At 41.7% G+C, this 25,109-nt stretch overlaps 3 protein-coding genes and 1 long non-coding RNA gene across 5 annotated transcripts in view; 3 read left to right on the forward strand and 1 right to left on the reverse strand.

Moving 5' to 3' along the window:
* Positions 1-7,137, forward strand: part of slc25a14 (solute carrier family 25 member 14) — a 12,448-nt gene extending 5,311 nt beyond the window's left edge. The window contains exons 5-7 of the mRNA XM_030437550.1: positions 6-114; positions 253-466; positions 1,141-7,137. Coding sequence (XP_030293410.1) covers positions 6-114; positions 253-466; positions 1,141-1,182 — 365 coding nt within the window. The 3' untranslated portion in view covers positions 1,183-7,137. The remainder of the gene's footprint in view (positions 1-5; positions 115-252; positions 467-1,140) is intronic.
* Positions 7,138-9,025: 1,888 nt separating this feature from the next.
* On the forward strand, positions 9,026-12,937 carry btg4 (B-cell translocation gene 4). The gene is made up of 4 exons (XM_030436980.1): positions 9,026-9,535; positions 10,625-10,762; positions 11,524-11,794; positions 12,410-12,937. Exons 1-4 carry the CDS (start codon positions 9,363-9,365, stop codon positions 12,620-12,622), a joined length of 795 nt encoding a protein of 264 aa, XP_030292840.1. The 5' UTR covers positions 9,026-9,362; the 3' UTR covers positions 12,623-12,937.
* Positions 11,144-15,767, reverse strand: LOC115593462 (uncharacterized). Its single transcript, XR_003986316.1, has 3 exons — positions 15,700-15,767; positions 15,380-15,565; positions 11,144-13,610 (listed from the first exon to the last, which is right to left on the reverse strand). It is a non-coding gene; the product is annotated as an uncharacterized LOC115593462 (long non-coding RNA).
* Positions 15,768-17,611: 1,844 nt separating this feature from the next.
* LOC115594508 (heterogeneous nuclear ribonucleoprotein A/B-like) lies at positions 17,612-24,768 on the forward strand. Of its 2 annotated transcripts, none has more exons than XM_030438617.1 (9): positions 17,612-17,768; positions 18,700-18,925; positions 19,297-19,465; positions 19,999-20,157; positions 20,687-20,818; positions 21,045-21,153; positions 21,543-21,692; positions 22,343-22,447; positions 23,807-24,768. In XM_030438617.1, the coding sequence occupies exons 2-8, from the start codon at positions 18,723-18,725 to the stop codon at positions 22,414-22,416; spliced, it is 996 nt and encodes a 331-aa protein (XP_030294477.1). In that variant the 5' UTR covers positions 17,612-17,768; positions 18,700-18,722; the 3' UTR covers positions 22,417-22,447; positions 23,807-24,768. The 2 variants fall into 2 exon arrangements, with proteins under 2 accessions (XP_030294477.1, XP_030294476.1); XM_030438616.1 differs by having other exon boundaries at positions 22,343-22,436.
* Positions 24,769-25,109: the final 341 nt, after the last annotated feature.

A 25,109-nucleotide genomic window follows, 5' to 3' on the forward strand; every position in this document is an offset into this window, starting at 1 on the left:
CACAGCGCAGCGAGCAGCCATTGTTGTTGGGGTGGAACTTCCTGTCTATGACATAACGAAGAAGCACCTCCTTCGCTCTGGAGTCATGGGCGACACCATTTTGACACATTTCATGTACGTATATTCACTCTAAGTTTTGAGATCTCACTGTGTGTGTTGAAGTGTTCCAGCAGTGATGGAAGCTGCTGCAGGGACTGAAACTCGGCTTCAGACTGCTCAGTTAACCTTGTTCCGTGTCTGTTGTGTGTTCAGATCAAGTTTCACGTGCGGCCTGGCCGGGGCGCTGGCCTCCAACCCCGTAGACGTGGTCCGGACCCGGATGATGAACCAGCGAGTGATGACAGGAGGCCCCATGTACAAAGGAACACTGGACGGATTGATGCAGACGTGGAAGAACGAGGGCTTCTTTGCTCTCTATAAGGGATTCTGGCCCAACTGGCTGCGACTCGGCCCGTGGAACATCATCGTATCCTTTAAAACACACACAGTTCTTCACAGTTCTTCTTCTATATAAATTGATAGCGCAACATAAGCTGCATCATAATAATCGCTTTTATCCATTTCTTCTGCTCCTAAGCTGATGTAAGATGTATATTATTGATTGTGAATTAAGTTATTGAGGATTTTCAGCAACATTCAGCTGACCAGTGCTGAAACAAGTCGTCCATGTTCGAAGATCAAACAGGTTTTAAACGAGTCTGTTCAGCTTGTGGTGAATGAAGTATTTATTTTATTGAGGTGCAGTTTTGTAGAAGAAACTCAGAATTTTTATATAAACTGTATTAATAAGGCAATAATACCAACTCTGAAATATTAACCATTTCCCTCAGTGAATAAACCAGCTGTTCAGTTTGTTGACTCAGTCAGGAAAACAAAGAGAGTTTGTTTATTTGGTTTGTTTAGGCAGAAACAAAATCAGCCAATGAGGATTTTTCTCTGCTCATTAATATTTCTTCAACAAAACTACAGAATGCTCCTTTAACAATAACTGAAAACATCCTCAGCTGAGTCAGAGAAGAGTTCAACACAACATAAAACACTTTCTCCACACACAGATCACTAATCTAAGCTTATATTTTAGAAACGGTGATTATTGTTATAAAGGTGTCTGCTGTGAATTATCCTGAACACTCCGCTCAGTTCTTCATCACCTTCGAGCAGCTGAAGAAACTCCCGTTTTAACGGCAGCAGGAAGCGAGACTTCCCTCGGACTGTGTCGGGCAGATAAGAGGAGTGTGAGCACGGCAGCACCTGGAGTTTCAGCACCAGAATATATTCACGCTCCTTCAGATTCATACCAATGATACGCTCCGGTATCAGTCATCTACTCACTCTCATCCAGATCTTATGTTGACTTCTCTTTTTATTGCAAAGTGTTTTTTATTTATTGTTGCTATTTTTAGGATGATTATTCTCACTCTCAACCACTCTCGACACTCCGCAGGCAGCTAAATGTTCAGTTGTAGCAGAAGACTGAAAGTTTAGAAGGTTTTATTTCCTCGAGCTGACGAGTAAGACAGATTTTACTTTGTTTTAAATGACAAACACTCCGATTGTTGCTCAGGAAAAACATGGGAAATTGATTTATTATAAGCCAATGAGTTACAGAAAGTCGTTCAGACCTGCATAGATACAGTTTGAGGAGGTTTGATTTTAAATTGAATGACGTGTAGAAATCCTGTTTTTCTGTGTTGGCGCTGCATGAAATCTGCTCGGGAAATGTGATTGTTGAATGTTGAGGAATTGCACGTAAGAATAGAAAGTGACTGTTACAGTTCGTTACTGTACCGAGAGAGAACGACGCGCTCACTCGTACTCGTGTACGTTGTGATCTTTGGTTTATTAAGTCGTCAAAAGAAAAGGTGCCGCAGAGCTTCTGAACATTTTCCAAAGCAGTTTGAATTTTTTAGGTGCTGTATGTTTAAATTTGGCCACCATCAGAATTGGCTGCTGAGCTAGTTAGCTCATTTAGCAATTCAGCTAGCGAGCTGCTCTGCGACCTCGCTGTGGCAGCAGGAGACAGGATGGGATGGCTAGCTGGTTAGCATGCTAACTTCAGTCGACACCTCTGCAGCACGGTACAAACAGGTCGACGTCTTATAAACGTGAATCTCTTCATCTTTCATCATTTCTGAAGGATTTAAACTGAAATTCTTACTTGTTGCACCTTGAAGTGGGTCAGTTGCCAGAAAATCACTCAACACGTGAACACGTTTTGTTTTTAAATCTATTTATTGTTTTTTGTTTTGTTCGTTATGGAAAATCACACGTAACATGTTGGAACACAAACTCTGAACATCTGATCGTAAAGAGCCACTGAAGTTTTATTAGAAGCGATCAGAGATCTGAACCAAAGCCTCGTCTGACAAACCACAAAACAAACTTTGTTGCTCTCGTCTTCATTTGTTTTGTTTTTAAGACAATATTCACTTCAGCTCAGTCACTCCTGATGAGGGTGCTTTTTGTTCATTGTTGCATTATTAATTTGTTCTGGTGTTCGTACAGAATGAGGCCTTGTCGCGCTGCTTTTACTGTTGCGTCCCTCGTTTGATTTGAAGTCGTGGCGTGAGGAGAAAAGTGGCAGCTGATGTGGCGACGAAGGTCTTTGTGCCAAATTAGTTTTCTACTGGGTGAAGTTTATTTCCAGATAATTCTGACAGAGGTTCAGTTTCACGTCTGCTGTGAGTCTGAACGTCGCGAATCACGTTTGAATTCTCCACCAAAGCTCCTCCTACTTTAAACACCAAATTCATCATGTATTTTTATTATTATTTATAAATCATCAACGATCTCTTAAATTACGAATTATGTGCAAATGATAATTCTCCCTCGTTCGAGCAGCTTCCTCACTCCTGCATCACCAAACCTTTGTGCTGATGTTGAATATTATATTTTATCATTTTTTTAATAGTTTAATTTACCCAGCGCTTCATGTTAAAGCCCTATATTAAGGTCCTTGTAATAAGTGTCATGTGTCATTAGGCCCTAACGAGTCCTATAGAAGCATCTTGTGTTAATCTTAATAAAGCAACGAAGCTTCATTAAGGTTTAATAAGTGCGTCTCTGTGATGCTATTTAAAGGACATTTCTGAAACTTGAGCACTTTATAACCTGTTGAGTTTCATGTTAGCGTTTATAAATGTGTTATGCTGTTATATCAACACCTATATAATCAGATTAATGTTAATAAGTGCAGCCGGACTCGTTAACTCTTACTACAGCGACCTTAATATGAAGCTTCTACTGTGTTTGGCTTGATTGCTTTTGGTTTCTCGTCTCGAGACTGAGACGAGTCGTCTTCCTTCTGTTGTGACGACACAAACCTGCTGGACTCTATAAAACGCACATTTAAAGTATTTAATCATTTAAAGCTTCACCAGCACGTGTACATATAAACTGCTGGTCCCCGGTCTGTACTGTAGTCTGCTTTTTATTTGAGACTGTAAACCGGCTGGACTTTATCTTGGTCAGTGGAATACTTTGTGAATGAAGCTGCTTCTCGTACTCGTGATTTAAACCACACATGCAACAACATTGTTTAACATTGATCCTGACTGCAGGATCAAAATCAGACTGAAACTGAATCTCAAGTATCAGATTTGATCAAATATCTGCTGGGAGGTAAAATCTGTATTTGTAAGAAGTTTGTTTTCTTGAGCTGTTTCCAGCTGTTTGCACTCTGATATTCCTCTTTAGTTGGTTTCATTGTGTTGGATCAGAGTGTGTTGAGGCGAGAGGTCTTCACAGGTCCTGATCCGAACTGAACCAGAGCCAACGATTGGCACCGATTTCACCTCTGGTCCGTCTTCGTAGTCAGTCCACCTTAAAGTGATAGTTGGTTCTTTGGATGTGGGTTGTTTGAGGTTCTAATGCAGCGACAGCAAAACATATTTTATCCACTGAAAAGAAGGAACACCTGAACATGTAACTATCTGTTGATGTGTGCGCTACATTTTGAACATTTTGAGACGACATTCCCTCGACCGTACGACGTCCATTTTCCTACGCACAAGCACAGCCGGTCTGCACTGTGTTACAGCGCAGATCAGCTGTTCAGGTTGAACTTTCAGCTGCTGTCAGTATAAAACCATCACATGTTCATTCTGTAGCGAACACAGCGAGGAGAAGCGTCGGTGCTCCGACAGTATAAATGTCACAGCGTGGAGACGTGAGCCTGAGTGGAAGTCTGTAACCCTGGTGTTCGTATCAGAGAGGGAATATTATAATCATGATAATAATAATAATAATGAATATTGAAATGTGGCTCCTCGGGTTGTGTCGACCCGTGAAGACTTCTCATCAGGACACAGCCTTCATGTGTGTGAAGGGTGGAGCTGGTTTGAGCGGCCACGTGTCCTGAGTGACTGTTTTGTTTTTTTGTATTTCTGACACATTTCTGCCTTTCTGTTATTTAAACTGGGTCCTGTGAGAGCGGCGCTGTTACAGTTTACTCCTCCATCACCTCTGTGTGTGTCTGTGCTGAGGCCTCGTCACCACACAGAGTCTGTCGGGTTCGTTTGTCTTTAGTTTCTGTCGACAGGCTGCGTTTGTAGTCGTCATCATTTAAGATTCAAAACCAGTTTCAAAATCATTTCAGTGCATTTGTGAGGACATGTTCTGTTACCTCTTCTGTCCTGAGCCAGTTAAATGTCTGCTCACAGTTACACAAAGTACTTGCTTATAAAAGCAACAATTCATCTGTGAAACATTTACTTCTATAAACTCGTGCAGACGGACTCTAATCTGTGTGAGTGCAGAGTAATCTGAGTACAGAGGTCCAGACTAACATGGACACGATGAAAACAGGTTTCAGGTTTTCGTCCCCACTGAGGTGACAAAACTTTAACCTGCAGAGATTAGTTCACATTTATGTTCACTGTCAGTTAATCTGATTCATTTTCTGGATTGTTGGTTTAGTTTTTTTCAAAAAAATGTAAGAAAAGGGTGAAAAATGTTGATCAGCCTAAAATGACGTCCTCAAATGATTTTTGGTGTTTAGTCTGAAACTCAGAAATATTAATTTAACTGTCACAGAGGAAAGAAACCAGAAAATATCCACGTTGTCCTCTTGAACCAATTAGTTGATCATCACAATAGTTGGAAACGAATCAGTTAATGGTTGCAAATGTTGAAAACTCTGATTCCACCTTCTGTAATTTATATCTGTACTGATTTTCTGTTTTTCTCATCATAGAAAGTAGAGTATGGAATATATAATATATTTGCCTGTTGGCTTAACAAGCTGTCTGAGGACATCGAGGTGTCTTTGGGTTCTGTGAAGTTCTGATAGAACTTTGGAAAAGAAACCGTGGATGTGAATCGAAGCCTGACTGACGTGTCAACAGTGTCTTCAGGTGGATCCATGAAGATTCTGTCTGTTTATAAAGTTACAACATAAGTTACTCTGGAAGGTGAAATTTGAATATTGATGAAATTTGAAGGGATTTTGATTTGGAGCAGAACCGACCCGTCTGCATCTTGTTTTCGAGCTCAATAATTTGGGTGAACTGGCCCTTTAACGTGCCGGGCGGCCGCAGAGTGCTGCTCGCTGAAAATGATCCAACTTTTGTTTTTCGTTTTCTTTTTAATAATCGTGTCGTTCAGGCTGTTTTCACTTCCTGTTGACGTTCTCTGTGATTGTTTTGTAAAACTTTTATTTTGTTAAAATTATTTTAAACTGTTTTTGGGAATTTTATGTTTAAAAGCTTTTTCAGAGTTTTGTATAAATGTTGAAGAGCTCTGTGTTTTATGTTGATCGGACTCGACCGCAGAATAATTGATTTATTTATTCATCTGATGCTTTGCTTCATTCCTGCTGACGTTTCTTTACAAAGCTCGTTTTATTTTGTGTTTTAATCTGAACTAAGAGTCTAAAGTGTGTTGACCAAATATATTTAATTCAACCAGAGAGAATTAATAAACTTCCTCCCACAAGTGAATCCACAAATCGAGATGATTCTATTAGAATGAATTTAAATTACCATAAAACTAGTTTTACCAGGACTTTACTCTCAATCCTGCATCCATAAAGGTGTTATTGATCAACTCCAGCAGCGGGATGTGTCGTTACAGTCGTCAGTGGTCGACTAGCTAACGATGCTAACACTAATTAGCTAACATTAGCGCAGCCATTTAAAAAGATAAAATCCACAAACTGACAACTCGAGTCTGTAAACAGATTGTTTTATTCTATTGGCTGACAAATGCTGTTAGAAGCTCGACAACAATCACTTTAGAATTATTAATTCACAATCATAATAATGTTTTTAAGGTAAAGTCAGATTTTATTCTGCACCTTTCTGTAGAATCTGTTATTTTAAAACATGATTTTTTTCAAAAAAAATGTTATCGATACGTCCTTTAATGTCCCAAACACTGGTATGTTTTAATCTGACTACTTCATTCATGACTGCTGGAAGATGTTAAAGTTTTAAGACAGTTTTTATTTTGATGAAGTCAGACAGTTGTTCCCTCCTGATGACACGAGATGTGATCAGGTTTCCTCCTTTAAGTCACCAAACTGTTCCGTGTTTTTTATTGTTTGACGTCTTCAGTAGACAAAGAAACAGTCAGACAGGTGAGGCGTTTCCTTGCAGTCTGTTTTTCTGCATGTTTTGTTTTGTTTGCTGTTTTCGTCCGGCTCCGCTTCCTGTCACATGTTAAACCAAACAAACACTGTCGCACTGATCGGATTCAGAAGATGTCGCCCATTGATTTGTATTCCAGTCAGCATCATTCCTCCTGATCACGGCCTGAGAAGCTGCAGGGAAACCTCCGCACACTTTGATTTACTGATGTGATCGTTCAGTGACTCCTACATGAATTCATCTAAAGGCCAAAGTTTTTCCCCTCCTCTGGTTTTAAACCTCTGAGTGTGTGAACAGAAAGCAGCTGAAGCGTCATGGCGGCCGTCTGACAGGAGAAGAATAGCTATAAATATTTTTGTAAATTTTCTCTTCACTTCCTCTCATGATTTGCACTTTGCTGTGTCCCTGCTGTCTATAACCTTTACGCTTGTTCACTTGATACATTTCTATGGTGGAAGTTATAAGAATGTTTAGTTTTTTCTTTGACAGAATGGGTTTGGCTTTCTATAAATTCAGTGTTCACTCAAATAAAATATATGCTGTGATTGTTTCTGCGTCTCGTTATTTCCTCTTGGTTATTTTCCACGTTCAGACGAGACGAGGGAGGAACGTTCTCAGCGTCCAGCCTCATAAACATCTTTATCTTCTCCATCGGTGCAAAGACGATATGTTTTTGATGACACAAGTGATCTGAGAGCATCACTCTTGGATCTGGGACATTGTTAGCAGGAGGTTGACTATTTTCTTACATTTAAAATCAGTTAATAGAGAAAATAATTGCCACTTGTCAGCTACACATCTCTTCAGAGGCTGTTTGTTTCCATCCAGTGGCTGAAACCTGAACCAGCAGCTGTTTAACGTCACCAGATCTGATGTCGTCTCTACAGACGCTCCTGCTTCTCTTCTGGTTGATGAGCAGAAACTCCTCGATGGGACATTAAAATCTCATGCAGCCAAATATTGTTCAAATATATAAAACTAGGAGTCAAACATTACTGAAGATACATGATCTGTGAGGCGTGTTTTCTGGGGAATGTTTATAAAAAGATGCTCAAGATGTGAAGAAGTTTTCCTCATAGCACACCGTACACTGAGTTTATAAGAGTCATGATGGCTGCTTTCAGTTTAGGTGAGCTAGTTCCTGGTTCTGGTCTCGACACGACTAACTGGGTCACGTGATAGAACAGAACAGAGCCGTCGTGTCAAAATGTCTGGCGTGGAAAGAGTCTCTGTTTTAACGGTCTAAAAAGAATGTTTAATATTCTGGGGGCAATTTTTATTATCTGTGTTGTTGTGGGAGAATACCCGGAGTAAACCCACACAACACGGGGAGAACACATCATGATGGACCCAACCGGACCTGCTCCAGTCCGCCTCTGATTGGTTGGCATCGTTGCTTGCCTTCTCTATTCTTGACTCAAACTGGCAATTTACTAAATATCTTTGCTAATGTTTGTGTTTGGCAGTTTTTGAGCTGTTTTACTGTGAAAACTAAGGCCCGACTATAAAACACGTGTTTTTAGAATGGAGTTTGGTTTACGAGTCTGTCCGCCTGTCGGCTGAGCTGCCAGCAGCTTTAACTGTGTGACACCGTCAGCATTTTGAATCAAAACTCTAAAACTGACGAGTTATTTTACTTTGTACTTCCTGTATTTACTTGACAACTTTAGTCACTTTGCAGATCACATGCCACATCAGAGCCAAAGCACATAGAAGCACATTTTTAAATCAATCTGAGTCTTTTTAAAAACACAGATTCCAAAAGTCTGAAAAAACCAGCATAGACCAGAACACAACATGCTGGTCACCAGTAAGACCAGCAGCATATGTTGTGCTGGTCTATGCTGGTTTTTCCAGCTGGGATCTGATAACTGGCCGAAACTTTTACTAAAGTATGTTTATTATCATATAAATGAAGACTTTTACTCAAGTGCTGTGCGGTCGGTGACTTTCACCAGAATATAATTGATTTATTAACATGATATCTCTGCTTTTACTCAAGTGTGACTGTCTGGTAACTTTTTACAACACTGCTTTACTCTGATGATATTTCTATATGGGATTACTGTATTTTTGGTTGACAAAGAGTGAATATTTGTTTGTCCCAGCGGCTGGATTGGGGTCAATTAATATCCAGTTAATCTTATAAAAAGTGAGTTCATCAGCAGAGAGAAGAGCGCAGAACTGTCGCTGTGTCACAGAGTTGAATCTCATAAAGTTTCGTTTCATTAATTCAGTCTCGTCAAATGTTCAAGTCATTTATTCACATTTTGGAATTTGGGAATTTCAACAGTGACCTGCTGCAGAGATGGAGTCACACACACACTCACACACACACACACACACACACACAGGTGATTAAGTTAACGAGCTTCAGGTGTGTCAGCTCGTCACACAGCTGAACTGAGGTTTCATTAAACCACATGAGAAAGAAGGAGGGAGTTACTGTATTTTTTTTTTTGGTTCTGACTCTTTTAGCCTCTGATGTGTGTGAAGTTCTGCTGCTGACACACACATTTAGACAAACGTAAATAAATATATATCTATGTTTCCTTATTTATTGTTGTGGTAGAAATCACAGCGGAGTTCTCTCCAGAGCTCCGGCAGCAAATCTGTTTGCTGAAGTCGTCTGACCTCCAGGCTGTCCTGTTAGTTTTATGTGTTTTTTTTGTTTTTCTGTAACAGTAGGATCGGCCTACACGTGTTTTATTCTCTGCAGAGGTTTTTAACAGTGCAGGTTTGTTACGCTGAGGGTCAGAGAGTGTGTGTGCAGTCATGAAGGAGGAGATCGCTGCTGCTGTGTTCTTCTTGGCCCGGCTGGTGAAGAGATACGGATGTCTGGGTAACGAAGGCAGGGAGCGCTTTGCTGCGGCGCTCACCTCCGTCCTGTTCGAGAGCTACAAGAACCACTGGCACCCCAACGCGCCCACCAAGGGCCAGGCCTACAGGTACGCTCTGTCTCGTCTGTTTGAAACCAATCAGATATAAGAATCTGGAAAGGTGGCAGGGTCCGCCACACATAAACAAAGTAAAACCGTATAAATTGTGTTGTCAGGTTGTTTGTTCAGTTTATTTATTAAAACAAAGAGTTTGATTGTTCAGTTTGTTAGTGAAGATCTTATTCTTGACACTTCTTCAACCAAACTACAGACTGCTCCTTTAATGCTGCTGTGAGATCATCATTAACTCGTCTACTTATAATATCACTTGTACTGCGTGAATGAATCAGCTGCATGTTGTCCAGAGAAACACTGGATGGAGATTTGGCTTCAGTTTGTTTTTAAGATTTTTTTGTGTGTTTTGTTTTTCTTCGGAGACGCTTCGTCCTCATGGAGACATTTTGGGTTTTCTGCTCTTTTATTCTTCACTCTGCTTAACTTGGACCTGTTGTTCTCATCTGTGGACTGTTTCTGTCATCTAGTGGCAACAAAAGCACCATTAATCTGTGAAAAACAAGATGGCTGCCAGCTCAGCCAAGAACCTTTACAGCCAGCCCAGCGAGAAAGTGGACCAGGTCCAAAACCTGATCAGATTTTCTGGTTGGAACTTGTTAATTATGCTTTATAATATTTAAAGCTTGATGTGGGATAAGAGCTGGAAGGATTTTTATTTTGGGATGCAGGAATTTCTGAAAGCAGAAAGATTGTTGAATGAATTAGTGAGACAAAACCTGGAATCTGTTCCCGTCTGAGGACATTTTATTTCTTCCTGTTGAAGGATGCTTAATTTTTATACTTACAAAGTCTTAATCCCCAAAAGTTTAGAGAAATTAAAAATGCACACCAAACAGGAGCACTGGCATCATTTTAAAAAAAAAAACAATGTTTTCTGTTTGCAAAGCATCACAAATGACATTTTTGGATTTGAGGCCGAGATCTGAGCTGAGACGCAGAAATGTAAAACTTTGGACTGAAACGAAACCAAAGCTAGTCGTCTACAGAGAGCACCAAAACCGGCCCAGTCGGACTTTCCACATCATGGTTAAGACCCGTGAGGCCGAGTCGTTTGGTGCTGATCGTCCCTGCTGTGTGTTTCAGGTGTCTGCGGATGAACCGAGTGCGGCTGCAGGACCCGGTTCTGCAGCAGGCCTGCGAGCGGAGCGCCGTGCGGTACGAGGACCTGGGCTTTCCACAGGAGCTGACCGTGTGGGTCGACCCCGGGGAGGTGTCCTGCAGGTATTTAATAGCACTTCATTCAGAACCAACAACATTAACAGGGTTAACTTTAAACACGCTGCTCACTTTCACCTCACTGTTGTTTTAATGCTTTCAACCCTGCAACGACTCAATTAAAGAGATTCTGGTCACATTTCAGTTAACTGAATATGACGTATGATGAGACTGATTCTATTGAGTCTGTATGCTAAATATCAGGTGAGTAGCTTATTTTAGCACCTGTGACTTCCTGGATTCTACTAGTTGCCTCACAACATCCAACGACTTTAGATTGTTGCTCCTGAGCAAGAAATGTTCCATCTTCTAACTCCCTGTGGAACCACAACTTGCTGTTTTTACATTTCAGTTTGTGTCCAAATTAAACACGAGTTAAATGATCTGTACTTTAAATGTATTTATTAAAACGTCACATTGCAGATTAGCCGTTTCTCACTGCTCCCTGTTTTCATGCTAAGCTAATCAATTGCTAGCTCTAGTTTCATGTCAAAGTGTTTAATTGTAGTTCTAATATATCATTTGAAGACGTAACATACGGACTCACTGCTGCAGAGGAGATGTACTGCTGTGCTGCTGGTTTCATAATTAGTAAAGGTGTTTTTGTCCATCATGTGACTGTTGATGCTTTATTCAAACATGGCGCCACCAGGACTGAAGTGACGGCGCTCAGGAACAGTGAGACGATGTGGACGACAGTTTGACTGGAAGCTGCACTGTTTTCTTTCGGAGGTTGTTGGTTTCTCAGTTGTCTGTTTTTCCTGCAGGTACGGTGAACACAGCACTCCGTTCTGTGTCTCGGTGGTGGCCAGCGGTCGTCGTGCAGATGGGGAATTTTCCCGCCGCATTCATGACGCGGTGGAGCGGGCGAGCCTGGAGGTCCAATCGGGAAGCTCCTCAGACGAGGAGGAGGAAGGGGGCGGAGACAACAGCATGAGCAGCAGCAGCCTATCGTCTGTCTGCTCTGTTCTGATCCCGCCGACCAACCCTGAGCCCAAAACAATCCCGACTGTCAGCAACCCCAACAGTGTCTACAGGGTGAGTCCAACACAACATGTGAACCTCAACAACACAAATCCTGAGTATCATCATCAACATCCACTGAAAGTTTCCACTGACAGACTCATGATGATGTTAAGGATCCCGACAGATTAACCTTTTTGTTGAAACAGAAACGGCCTCTATCGCCAAAGCCACCAGACTCCATTTGCAGAAACTGTCATTTTATCTGTTTAGTTAAACTCACTGAATTCACCTTGTTCGTCTTCTCACTGTTGCAACAGTCTCCAGCTCTGCCTAAGTCAAAAATAAATCCTTAATTCGCTGCTTCTCTGATGAATTAAGTTGGTTTTTACAATAAAATTAGTTTCTGCAAATGGAGGCCGGTTGCGTTGGCGATAGATGCTGTTTCTGGTTGAACAGGGTCTTATTCTCTCTGGAGGAATCCTTTTCATAACGTCGTCAGACAATCTGAACCTGTCAGTGAACAAATTGTCCCGAACGGTCACTTAAAGACACAAACATGAGATCTTAGCAGCCGGGTCACCCTTTGAAAGTCTTCAGTAGTTTACAGCAGGGTTTGGTAGTTAAAGAATCGTTGCTGTTTCAGTCTGTAGTGTCTGTTTCCTCTAACCGTCCTCCTCTCCTCCTCAGTTCAGTGAGTTTTCTCCCGGTGCTCCTCAGACCTGGCTCAGGGAGAAGCGGAAGGCTTTCACTGCGGAGTCGTTCCCACCTCAAGCTCCTCCAGTCGGAGGGCCGACCTCCCAGTTCTCCGGACAGAAAGGCTTCAAGTCCTATCGACCCTCGTTCACCTTCGCCGGGCCTCGTGTCGACAAGTACCACTGGGTCAGCAAATCCCGATCCTAGAGCGAGCCGAGCCTTCAACCCAGAACCACAATCGGGTGACTGCTCAGGACGGCGGACCTGAAGCCGGATCGGAGCGCTGCAGACCCTGTGAGCAGGGAAAAAAGAGTTTCAGGACAGTTTATGCACCTTTAAAGGATAAGAGTTTATAATTGTTACATGGTTTAAAGTGCCAATGATTTAAAGTAATGCTGTTTAAGCATGTTTTTAATCTTTGAAATATTCAAGTATTTTAAGTATTTCTTCCTTCTAAATGTGTTTTTAAACTATAAGATTAAAGTAAGTGTGAATAAAGTAACATTGAACAGTCATTGAAAAGAAATGAATGCGTCTGTCGTGTTGCTGCTCGTTCTGAAGCGTTTCTTTCATTTCATCGTTTGGTTTTTAACACCAGGAGGTTTTTTAGGGACGAGCAAGAACAAATGTTTTCATCAGCGTCACTCAAGTAAAACGTGGCGACATCCGCCCGGGACGAGACGGATTATCGGGGCTGATTTTCAGCATTTTCTGATTCTCATATCGGTGATACTTCTGTCAGATTCCCCGATTAAATAAAGTTATTTAAAAAATGTCGACTTTGGCTCTGAAGCAACATCTTCTCACACGTTCTGCCCACAACATCTGATAACATGTCACTATAAAAGTCTGTTAACTCTGAATAATCTGAATCTGCAAAGTAAAATGAAGAAATAAATGTAGAGCAGGGGTTCTCAACCTTTTGCAAGCTGGGCCCCCCCAAAGCTGGTTCATTGCAGTTGGGCCCCCCCCTCCTCCTCTCCCTCTCTTGGGGTCGACAGAGAAACGTCTAGCGGCTGCTTCTCCCGAGTTTTCCTCTGCATATTACGACAGTTTGAATTTGAAGTCGTACTTTTAATTTTGTGCTGCACCGGGGCCATGGTGATCATCAATGTGATACTGACAGGAAACAAGCACAATATGTGAATAAGGCGAAGAAGAAACACGTGCAGTTGTCAGTGGTCACGTCTTCTTCCTTGATTAAAAAAAAAAAAATGAATTAGACCCAGCATTTATTTGGTTATTTATCAAAATATACACCTGCATCCGGCGGGTCCCTGTGGTTAATTAAAACCTGGCTATTATTTGTTAATATAAGTTACATTTACACCCCGCTCTGTGCGCCAGGGCGGGGACGGCGGCGGCCATGCGCATCCTGGACGCGGAGTGCTGTGTGACTCCTCTCTGCTCCGACTGCAGGCTGGACTGCTGCGCGAGGTACTGAGAGACTGACCGCCTGTGAGCGCTTTTGGACGGGGGAGGGACTCACGGCAGCACCCGCTGCTCGCTGAGCACAGTAACTGCAGAGTGATACGTGCTTTCAAGTCAGCGTCTCCAATAACACCAGTAAAAGATTGATTTGTCGGTAGTCGCTTTTGACAAAATAAAAGCCACCAGAAGGATGAGTTGTTTGTATGTTGTAATAGTCCAAATACTTGCATTTCGACATGGGGGGAATTTTCGTGAAATTTTTTTTTTTCAGATTTTTTTTCTCTTCTCCCATCCTGTAGCCTACTCGCGCCCCCCCCCCCGGGGAGAGTGTCCCCACCGGTTAAGAACCACTGATGTAGAGGATACTTGTATTTGTTTCAACACTGGTCGCTGTTCCAGTGGTCGACTCTGGTACTGCAACATAAAATCCTGCAGCCAATCAGCTTTCTCTCATGTACGGACATCAGAGAGCAGCGGCGCTGTTGACGGGACACTTTGGACCTTTTTATTTCTTTATATCTCAACGTAAAGACAGTCTAAGAGCAGCAGGAGGAGCTTCTCAGTGCCCCTTTATTTCTTCTTTTGTTCAGTAATCCACTTCAGTCCTGCGTGAACACTGAACGTTGAGCTCGGTGTGGAAGCTGCTCTGGCCGAGCGGCTGTGTGTGGCGGTGGTTGTACTGGTAGTGTAGTTAGTGATTGGTGTGTAAGAACAATCAGCTAACAACACTGCCTACACAGCAACCCCAACCAGGAGTCAGGAGCACCGCGGGGGATTCACACTGAAACACACTGAACATGTTTTAGAGTAAAATACAAAAAGAAACCTGATGTCAAAGAAGAGAATCCTTAAAGCAACAGCTCCACCTTTAGGGAACTAAAATGTGCTGATACCAATTGAGATTGATACTGTTTGCATGTATGGTAAATACAAGGCTGCAGCCAGTTAGCTTAGCTTAGCACAAAGACTGGAAACAGAGGGAAACGGCTAGCCTGGCTCTGCCAAAAAGAAACTACAGCAGCATCTTTTAAAGCCCCAATGAAGAACACGTTCTGTCTTGTTTGATTAACTCGTACTAAAACTAAAGTGCAGAGACAGTTTCTTGTTTGTGTACCAGACTACTTCCTGGATATGAGCCGTTGCCAGGCAACCAGCTAAGAGTCCAGGAAGTGACCTGATCCAGAAAACTTTTTCTGAAGGTTTTGTGACTTTTTATTTGATTTATTGTTTGCTATGAGAATAAACACAATGTTTAGTGTAACTAAACTTATAAAACAGAAAAAAATTAGTAAATGACTGAAATAAAAGTAAAAATCAAATTGGAAAAAAAAAACCTTTAAAGTAACTCACCAAACCCTCAAAGTGCACCTGGTGTTCATTTGCTAAAGAATATATTTATTGAGAAAAAATATTTCTGATCCAGGCTTCTGTTTGTCTGTTTTTCATGACACTGACTTTTTAACAAGTTAACGTTATGAGTAAAGACAAGATTTAAAAAAACTACACAATGAAATTAGAAATAATAAAGTTTACCAATGAGTGAGGCAGCTCTTCTCCAGCCAATGATTTTCAGATTTTATTCCTGTTTTGACGTCGTGATGTTGAATCTCTCTGGAGGGAAGACGAGGAAGCAGAACTGTGATTGGCTGCTCGACTGCTCCAACACCTGAACACCTGAACAGATCTGTGGCGGCTCGGCTCCTCTTGTTCTCTCCATGGCTGTGAAAAACAAAATGAGATATGTTTGTAGTCATGTGAAACATCAAGTGAACTATCAGTGCCGTCCTGTACCTGTGTGTGTGTGTGTGTGTGTGTGTGTGTGTGTGTGTGTGTGTGTGGATGAGTGATCTTACCTGTGGTCGCTGCAGAGCTCACTGTTCTGTTGAGAAGTGACCACTGCTGGAGTAACACAACTGTCTCCACAGTTACGCTTTAGTGTGTGTGTGTGTGTTTGTGTGTGTCTGTGTGTGTGTGTGTTTGTGTGTGTGTGTGTGTCTGTGTGTGTGTGTGTGTGTGTGTGTGTGTGCCCATATCTCAGGTCATGCCTCGACTTGCCCCTGGCTGGCAGGTAGAGTTGATGTTGCCGGGGTGAAGCAGTTCGTGGCTGCAGTAAACACTCTGGCCAGGATTTGCAGGTTCTGCTGAGTTTCATGTGACACGTGTTTTAATATCAGTCCAACAGAACCTGGTGCAGCTTCGTCTGTTACACACTTCTGTCACATTCAGGGAAACGATTCACCCGAAAAGTTGGATGTCGAGCGAGACACAGAATTTATATTTAAAATGTAATTGCATTGATTAAGTCAAGCAAAGTGCTTAACAGGACAAAATAAAAAGAATAAACCATTAAAACATTTAGCAGTAACAGGTTAAAACAAGCAGCAATGCAATAAATTAGAGAAGGGCAAATAAACAAAATAAAAAATAATGATATTACAGTCTTCATGCAGTTTCTCCACAATAAAAGCCAAATTAAAAAGATGAGTTTTTAATTTCTTATCAAGGGAGGTCGCAGGTCTCAGATCTGAGGGGAGATTTTATAAAGTTTAGCCCTGATAATAAGTTCTCAGCACTAATAAGATCACAGTAAAACCTGTTCTCAGTGGAGCAGATGCAGAACAGCACCAGGAGTTTGTGTGATGGATCAGCAGCGATTCAGAACACGCTGATCTTCTCTGAGATTAAAGTTTAGAAATGATCACTGCAAATAAAAAAATCCACATGCTGTTAGATATTCACGGATGGTTTCACAAAAAGCTGCAGATCAACTACATGAACCTACATTGTCCCGTATTAAAGGTACAATATGTAAGAATTGTCCACCTGCTGAATTCTGTTCATACATCCATGACTGCAGCTACAGTTAGCCTGTTAGCTCAGTTAGCCATGCAGCTGCAAAACAAAACAAAGACATCTTTCACATAATGTTATTTCTTCACATTCTGCTGATTATTTTAGTTTTGAACCCTTTTTAATTGAATCCTTACATGTTGCAGCTCTACAATAACAACTGTAGCTGTTCCCCATTTTTTCCCTCTTTCTTTTTGCATTTATAATCATTAGTTTTTGATCGATTGCATGTTAACAACTTGCTGGATCTCTTTACATGTGACTTTGTAATGAGTGCAAAGTAAAAAGCACCTGTTTGTAACCTCACACAGCGACAAACCCACATGATAGGACCGAGACTGAGAGTATTACGAGCAGCAGACTCTCAGTTTGAATCTGCAGTCGGTCGAGGGAGATGTTCTGACTGCAGGCTGTGCTTTCTATGCTATAACGGAGAGAAAACGGAAGTGTGTGAAGGGCCAGACATCATTTGGAGATGTAATCAGGGCAAGTGCTTATAATCTAATGGAGGATTATTCCCCGTTACGCCTTTTCTTTAAAGTGGTTTATTTCTGTGTTAATATTATAGTTTGTTTATTGCACAAAAAGCTGATAAATAAAACTGTACATCCTGTCCATCTCATTGTCTCCGCAGTGTCCATGTGTCTGCTGAGTGTTTGTTACTGCGCACACTAATCAAACACCGCGCTGAACAATATTTTTCTCTTTTGAACGTTTCCGAGTTTTATTTTCTGATCGTCGAGCACAACAGCCGCAAACATCACAGCATCCACACAATAGAACATCGATTAAAAGCCATTTTCGTTTTGTCTCAAGCGGCCAGCGGACCGGAAGCAGGAAGGACATCTGGCTGCTGTGTTTGTTTGTCATCAGTGCGACATCCAATCAGCCAATAGCGTGACGTCTTTATTCGCGCACTAGTCCGATTCGTCCAATCACAGGCGCTCTCTTTAAGACGTCCCCTTGCGCTCGGCCACATCCGGTCGTATATATGTTGCCACGAGTTAGCGGCGAATTTGGAGAGTGTCCATTTTGAGCAACGAGTCGGCGTCTCCGGTATTTTCCTCTTACAGTAAGAACATCTGCTCATTTATATACCTGAATCTGTTTATATACACGGGGATGCAGTTTCAGACGGCGGTTAATTTCACTGTGCGCTTCAACGTTTCACCGCTTTTATCTGCGATGTGTCTTGTTGTTGGCATTATATTTAGCTAGCTTGCCGTTAGCCGCAGAGGTGCTAAGTGCGTTAACGCGGTTATTGCGGTTAGTCAATGGTCCGTTAATCGATCGTAGCGGAAATTAAGTCGTTGTGCATTCGTCTGCAAATGTAGAAATGTAGTTTATGTGCATGCTGGAATTTTTTATTGTGTAAATTGGAGTATTTTGTTCAGGTTCGGCTGGCTAGCTGCTAACCGGGCCTTCACTTTGTGCCGAGCGGCAACGGAGCAAAGCGCGGTCCGCTTGAACACTGAACACGGACAATCACGCCGGTTTATTGCTGCTTTTTGTTCGCTTGCAAAGTCAAAATGACCACTTCAACCTGAAACACTGAGTATTGTTCATTATGGACGCAGTGCTCACGTTAAGGTGGTCGTTCTGCACTTTTAAAAATGAAGGTTAAACTGAACTAAAAAGATAAATAACAATAAAGAAGGAACGTTATGTTAGCATCGAAACAGCCTCGGCTAGCTTAGCCTTCTTTTAGCTTTCGTCGTGTTGCACTGAATGTTCATTTAAATACTTGGATTGGTAAATAATTAATTAACCAGGCCATTTGAATGCATTTGCCCCCTTTGCATTTAATAAGATGTAATGAAATGTTTATCAGTTAACAGACTTCTGCTCTCTGGAACCACAATCCTCATTTAAACTCATAACATGATTTAGTTAGGGGGGTGGGAAAGTTACAGTGATGTACTTTATATTTGTTGCTGGACATTTTACCATAAATTGAAGAATATAAATGTATTCATGTTTTGTTCGTTCTTTTCCCTGTCTAGATTTTGAACAGCCCACCGTCAGAATGGCAGACGCTGAGACTCTCCTCATGGAGACATCGGACCAGAATGGAAACGAGGGAGAGGATGACCAGAACGGGGCCGAGCAGGAACAGGAGCAGGAATCGGAGCTGATGGTTGGAGAAGACGGCCAGGAAGGCCAGGACGGCCAAGACAATGGCACGGATGGAGGAAAGATTGATGCCAGCAAAGGAGAGGAGGACGCTGGGTGAGTTTTTCAGTTTCCCTGAGACCTGAAACACTCACATGTTAGACTACCTTTGGGAAAACAGGAGATTTAAAATGTCTAGAAAGAAACAATACAGTCTGCGTTTTGCTAAAGTACATAAAGGATGCTCGGAACTTGCAAGCTTTATAGCAGGATAGAAAGCAGAAGTATAGCTGGACGGCATTTTGAGTTCATTCATCGAGAGAGAGGAGACATAGACCTGCGTGAGACTGAATAAAACGACCAAGAAAATATGACAATAAATCACAAAATGATGCACATGTACTCGAGAATGGACAATGAGCAATGCATGCTGCACACCTGGTCTGAAGGAATAAGACATTAACTGTACGATGTCCCACTGTTTCCAGTAAAATGTTCGTGGGCGGCCTCAGCTGGGACACGAGTAAAAAGGACCTGAAGGATTACTTCAGTAAGTTTGGCGAGGTGTCGGACTGCACCATCAAGATGGACTCCAACACTGGCCGATCCAGAGGCTTCGGCTTCGTTCTCTTCAAAGACGCCTGCAGCGTGGACAAGGTCAGTAACTGAGTGTGTCACGTGTATCATCACTCCACTCAGTCTGCACATGTTGACCGCTCAGACAGACATAATGTGGTCTGTAAGGAGGCAGAACTTAAAATTTGTTGATTCATTCTCATTGCTTTTATACGCAGATTGACATGTAATTATTTTAATGACCACACGTGTCTTGGAGTGTGATAACGTAGTCTTGTTGTTCTTGTTGCCTAAAATAATTTAACTTTCCAACTGTGCTCACATTTTGTCATGGACAGACGGCTGGATGGGTGGATAGATACTTTATTCATCCCGAGGGCAGTTTTGGACATCCAGTAGCTTATACATTCACACATATTTCACACACATAAAAACGGATCACTCACAGAAATATAATAGTAAAATTAAAGTAAAATGACAGAGTAGGGATGGAATCAGTGCAAACTCTGCTTGTTAAATGTGGGTATGGAAATAATAATGTGCATAATATAAGAATTTCTAGAACAAAAATAAAACATTCTAGATGCTGATTATGATGACGCGTGTGTCTACAGGTGCTGGAGCAGAAGGAACACAGACTGGACGGACGTCCCATCGACCCCAAGAAGGCGATGGCCATGAAGAAGGAGCCCGTCAAGAAGATCTTTGTCGGAGGGTTGAACCCCGAGGCGACTGAGGAAACCATTCGGGAATATTTTGGGGCCTTCGGAGAGGTACGCTTTTAGTAAACAGTCGTTAAACAAAGAATCGCAGGTAGAACATGTTAGACCCCAACTGCTCTGTGTAGTTGTGTATGCTCAGGAGAAAGAATGTGGTTGGTTAGTTGTGAGAATGGCGCTGATCTGCAGAAATAAATTCTGGTGGTACTAGAGGTCAGTTTGAGAGCTGCTTGTTCACATTTAGCCACACACTCTATTACAAAACTCTGAAGGGAGGATGGTTTCTAACATTTCAGGATTCAATTTTAAATAAAGTTTCCAAAAAGAATGATAATAAAGAGGAAGTTGTCATTTGTTACAGTATTGACAGTAGAACATGGAGCAGTCTCTTGGAAAATGTTTATAAAAATGCAAGTAAGAATTTTGAGCAGTAGAACCTCAGTACCACACTGACTGTTGCATTTATTTTTCTGTTATCTCTCCCAACACTGACTACTAGATGAAAATTTGTTTTGATCAATGAAGTCAAGTTTTGTAGATATGCACTGTGATTGATTAGTACGTCATCTCCTCTACTTTTTAGATCGAAACTATCGAGCTTCCCATCGACCCCAAATCGAAGAAAAGGAGGGGTTTCATTTTCATCACATACAAAGAAGAAACCAGCGTCAAGAAGTGCCTGGAGAAGAAATACCACAACATCCAGGGTGGCAGGGTACGTGCACACAAGCACACACTCATCTCAGGGTGATTTGTGATACTGCTGAGGGACGAGCAGGTTAAAGAATTAAACACTTTCAATCAGGACTTGATTACCTTAGAAGTTTCTCTTTAGTCAAACAATATGACGACCTGCAATTTTAGATGGTTTCATTCTGGAAAAATAAAATATTCCAGGGTCTGTGAGAGTCGGGTTTAACGTGTGTTTGCATCTCCTCCAGTGTGAGCTGAAGATCGCCCAGCCGAAGGAGGTGTACCAGCAGCAGCAGTATGGAGGAGGACGCGGCGGCGGCGGCGGTTATGGGGGCCGGGGAGGCCGAGGCCGTGGAGGTGAGGAAGACGCATCTGCACCTCGTCTCTTGATTTCCACTGTCAAAATCTGATATTAAACATGCAACTATGCCTCTTTAGTCACAGATTTGCTGCACTTAAGAGAGAAATGCTAACTAAACAAAGATGTCAAATAATGGATCTGTTTAAATTAAACTATTGAAGTGCTTCTCGGAAGACATTAACACTCTGCAGAGTGTCCTGAGGCTGATCACCTCCTGTGGGAGAATTTACACCTGATCTGCAAAGTTAAACGTCAGACTGTGGGACCAATCTGCTCGAGCAGAAGCCATAGCTGCTTTACTCGATGTTGGTCTCAGAACCTGTTGGTGACTGCTTTGTGGAGTCATTAGAGCGACGCAGACTGAACTCTGTATGTTGTGTCTCAGGTCAGAACCAGGGCTGGAACCAGGGCTATGGAAACTACTGGAACCAGGGATACGGTAACCAAGGCTATGGAGGATATGGTGGATATGGCGGCTATGGCAACTACGACTACTCTTCTGGTTACTATGGATACGGTCCCGGCTATGATTACAGTGAGTTAACACACAGTCACGTTAATGTAATCAAAGTAAACACCAACACGTGTGATTTGGGTTTTCGTTTTTCTCATAACATCTCTAAATTTACTTTCTGCCCACTTTAGCATGTGAGCAAGTGTCTTTATGAATGTAAATATCATTTTAAAGTGCTTAAAAATGTGGTGGTCTGGATTTAGTCAGTCTACCTATAAAGTCTTGAAGCGGCGGACTTGACCCCCATCAACACGTCGAACGCTGACTGATGTGTTATATCTCAACACACAAACAAAAAAGGGAAACAGCAGCTGAGCTCGGTGGTTGTGCAAAGCTTCCGGTCTTGCCATAATAGTGGGGTTGCAGTGTTTGGTACCACCGTGTCTGTACACAAACAAAAACCTGTCTTCACTGACCACATCGGGCAGGTCACACTAGAGCAGAGACGGGACAGAAATACTGGGCAGACTGAGAAACTGTTCATCACATGACTGCAGCAGGTAACAGAGCCGAGCCAGCAGGTTCCCTCTGGGAAACACTATCCTGACTCTCTCTGTACTCAACAGACATGAGTTTGGTCTCAAACGACTCTTCTCGTGCTTCATGTTGGACTGTTAGTCTGAACAGAAACGTGCCTGCGTCGCTGACCTGTCTGTCCTCTCTCTCTACAGCAGACCAGGGGAACGCCAGCTACGGGAAAACCCCGAGGCGGGGGGTACACCCGAGCAGCTACAAGCCATACTGATGATCACATGGAAGTGCAAGGTAATGACAAGGTACCGCTACGACTGCCCCTCCTTACAAACTGTCACCGACTTAAAGGAGCACTCTGTAGTTTGGCTGAAGAAATGTTAATGATCTTTAATTTAAAAAAATAAATACAAATTTCCTCTTCTGCCTAGAACTTTTTTCCCATGATTGACTAAACACAATTCATACTGTTTTACTTTGTTTATATTTGGCGGACCCTGCCACCTCTCTAGCTTCAGTGTTCTGAGACCTTATTTTCCTCTGAGAACTGCTCGTTTACTGACTCATGGAAAATGCATAAGTTTGTGTTGTTGCCTCATTAACATTGTAAAGGATTAAAACATTTTCACAAACTACACGGTGCCCCTCAAAGTAGAAATGTTCTGATACCATTATTTTCTTCCAGATATCGGTACTGATACCTGAACTTGCACATCAGCCGCACTGATCGGACACGATGCAGTAAAAATATTTAATTAAAAAAACTCTGTTCGCTATAAAAGCTGTATGGATGTGACTTGATATTGTTTTATGGCTGGCTCAGGTTAAATTCTTTGTAAAACATTAATAAATAGAGAATAAATACCATAGTTTGTTTTATTGTCTAGTTTGTTTGCAGCTGAACAGAAATGTCAAATGTGTCACTTGGAGCACGTGTCAGCAAAACTTAGAATCTGTTGTGTCGCCGTGCATCCTGTTTTATATACATGCAGCACCTTTTTGACCAATTACCAAATCATAAGATATCTAATATTATGATGTAAGATTTACTAGACGACTTATCTTGAAAGAGAATTGGCTCCTTTAATTCAAACTTTATTAGAGAGTCGGGTGCGTTTTATATTCAGGAACATACTGGCAATGGCAGCATGTAGTGCTAAACTTTGATTAAACTAAGATGATTCATTTTCAGAGACATTAATGTGGCAGTGAGAAACCCAGAACGACTTGTAACGATCCCATTTTCATAATTCCGTCAGGCGTGTGAGGGAATATTCTCAGGGCATCGCTGTGAACTACCCAATGAGCTTTCTTATAGTGTGTGTGTGTGTGTGTGTGTGACCCTGCACACACTAAACTTGTGCATACATCTTGCGGCCTATAAATATCTCCAATGTCTTTGGATGAATCGTACAGGAGAATAAATTAAAGACTTCAATCAGGTTTAGTTAGCAGAAGCTCCTCGTCTCTCCTCCAGTTGTTGGTCCGGCCCGGCGTCTTAACGTTTAATGTCTTGATGTCTAGACTGTAAGCAGCTACTTCAGCGAAACATTTCCAGTCTTTTAAGAGTTTTTAACTAAAAGGCAGTCTTTAGAAAGGTCCTCGTCTTGAAGGAAACTGAAGGATTGTTGTAAGATGTGACCAGGTTTTGTGTCGTCCCTCAGGACTCCAGTGATCCAGTGAGACCGACGGCTGGACGGACACACTGGGCATGACTCGACCTCTTTTATGACAGAAGACCATTTGTACAGAAAACAACTGAAATGTAACTTTTCCTTTTTTTTTCTTTTTTTTTTTTTAATCCTATCATTTTTAGGTTTTACTTTTCCCTTTGGTGTTTTTTTTTTTCATCCCCTCCACATTTCCAAACGATGGAAGTGTAATTTTTACTGTACTTTTTGGTACCCGTTTTGATTCTAATGTATTGTAAGGCTTGTATTTTACATGTTGGCTGACTTTACAGGTTGAAAATCTTGGCGCTGTAAAGGAGCTTTTTTGACAAATAAAAACCGTTTTCAGTAACTTTTTTTGTTCTGATGTTTCCAGGTTCTGGGGTGGAAGATTAAAAAGTTGTTGAATGGGTTTAGATTTGAACTTCAGTTTGATTTGTCTTTTCTTTTTTCTTTTTTTATAGCCACACAACCCAATGATCTGTAATAATGAAATGTTAAATTTAATAACGAAGGTTATCTGCATAACTCAAGAATTGTGTTTGCATCCCCCTCAATGAGCCATTTGGTATTTCCCCCTGTTAATGTGGAATCAAGTGTTTCAAAACTATTTTAATGCGTTTATAATTCTTTAAAACTGCAAGCTCCTTTCTTTCAGGACGCTCTGATTATACCAGGGAGCTAACGGCATACACGTGTGTGGGGGGAGGGGGGTGATTATTAGACCACACGTAACTGTGGACTTCCTGTTAAAGTTGCATACCTCCTTTTTATATAAGCAAACTGTTTAAGTTTCTATGTTTTAGTTTGTGTTCGTTGAGTCCTGCTGGTTTTAGAAATATCTGCTCTGAAGTTAAATGTCTGCTTAGTTTCCTCTGGACAGACTTCAGGACACTGGAGTCTCCTCAGCTAGTGTCTGGCAATTTATTAGTAATAAACATTCTCGTTTGGAATAATCTGTGTACTTCTAATGTTTAATGTTGCTGTCAATTTAATGCTTAATGTTACTGTTAAATTAATAATTGTGGTTGAAGTAGCCTTTTGTTGAAATTTTGTAATTCTTGCGGCGTTTTAGGACTTCAAAATGCTAAAGAAAATTATTCTTTGTCACAAAACTTGGAAGTGTTTAAGCACAAAGTAAGGCTAATTTTTGCTGCCAAATTAAAAAGGCTTTTCCCCTGGATGTGATCGATGTGACGCCGGTTAACGTGTCTTTTGTGGAAGTTGACATTCAGGTATGAGGGTGGTTGACTGCCAACACACCCAGGGATCTGTTTACTGAGAACATGTGCTTTCT

The sequence above is a fragment of the Sparus aurata genome, chromosome 13 (assembly GCF_900880675.1).
Source record: "Sparus aurata chromosome 13, fSpaAur1.1, whole genome shotgun sequence".
Lineage (NCBI taxonomy): Eukaryota > Metazoa > Chordata > Actinopteri > Spariformes > Sparidae > Sparus > Sparus aurata.

Bases quoted from the DNA above. Each gene is read 5' to 3' on its own strand.
- btg4 (XM_030436980.1), top strand. From the start codon at position 9,363: ATGAAGGAGGAGATCGCTGCTGCTGTGTTCTTCTTGGCCCGGCTGGTG. The intron at 9,536-10,624 runs GTACGCTCTGTC...TGTGTGTTTCAG, and splicing joins ACCAAGGGCCAGGCCTACAG to GTGTCTGCGGATGAACCGAG. The intron at 11,795-12,409 runs GTGAGTCCAACA...TCTCCTCCTCAG, and splicing joins ACCCCAACAGTGTCTACAGG to TTCAGTGAGTTTTCTCCCGG.
- LOC115594508 (XM_030438617.1), top strand. From the start codon at position 18,723: ATGGCAGACGCTGAGACTCTCCTCATGGAGACATCGGACCAGAATGGA. The intron at 20,819-21,044 runs GTACGTGCACAC...CATCTCCTCCAG, and splicing joins ACAACATCCAGGGTGGCAGG to TGTGAGCTGAAGATCGCCCA. The intron at 21,154-21,542 runs GTGAGGAAGACG...GTTGTGTCTCAG, and splicing joins GGGAGGCCGAGGCCGTGGAG to GTCAGAACCAGGGCTGGAAC.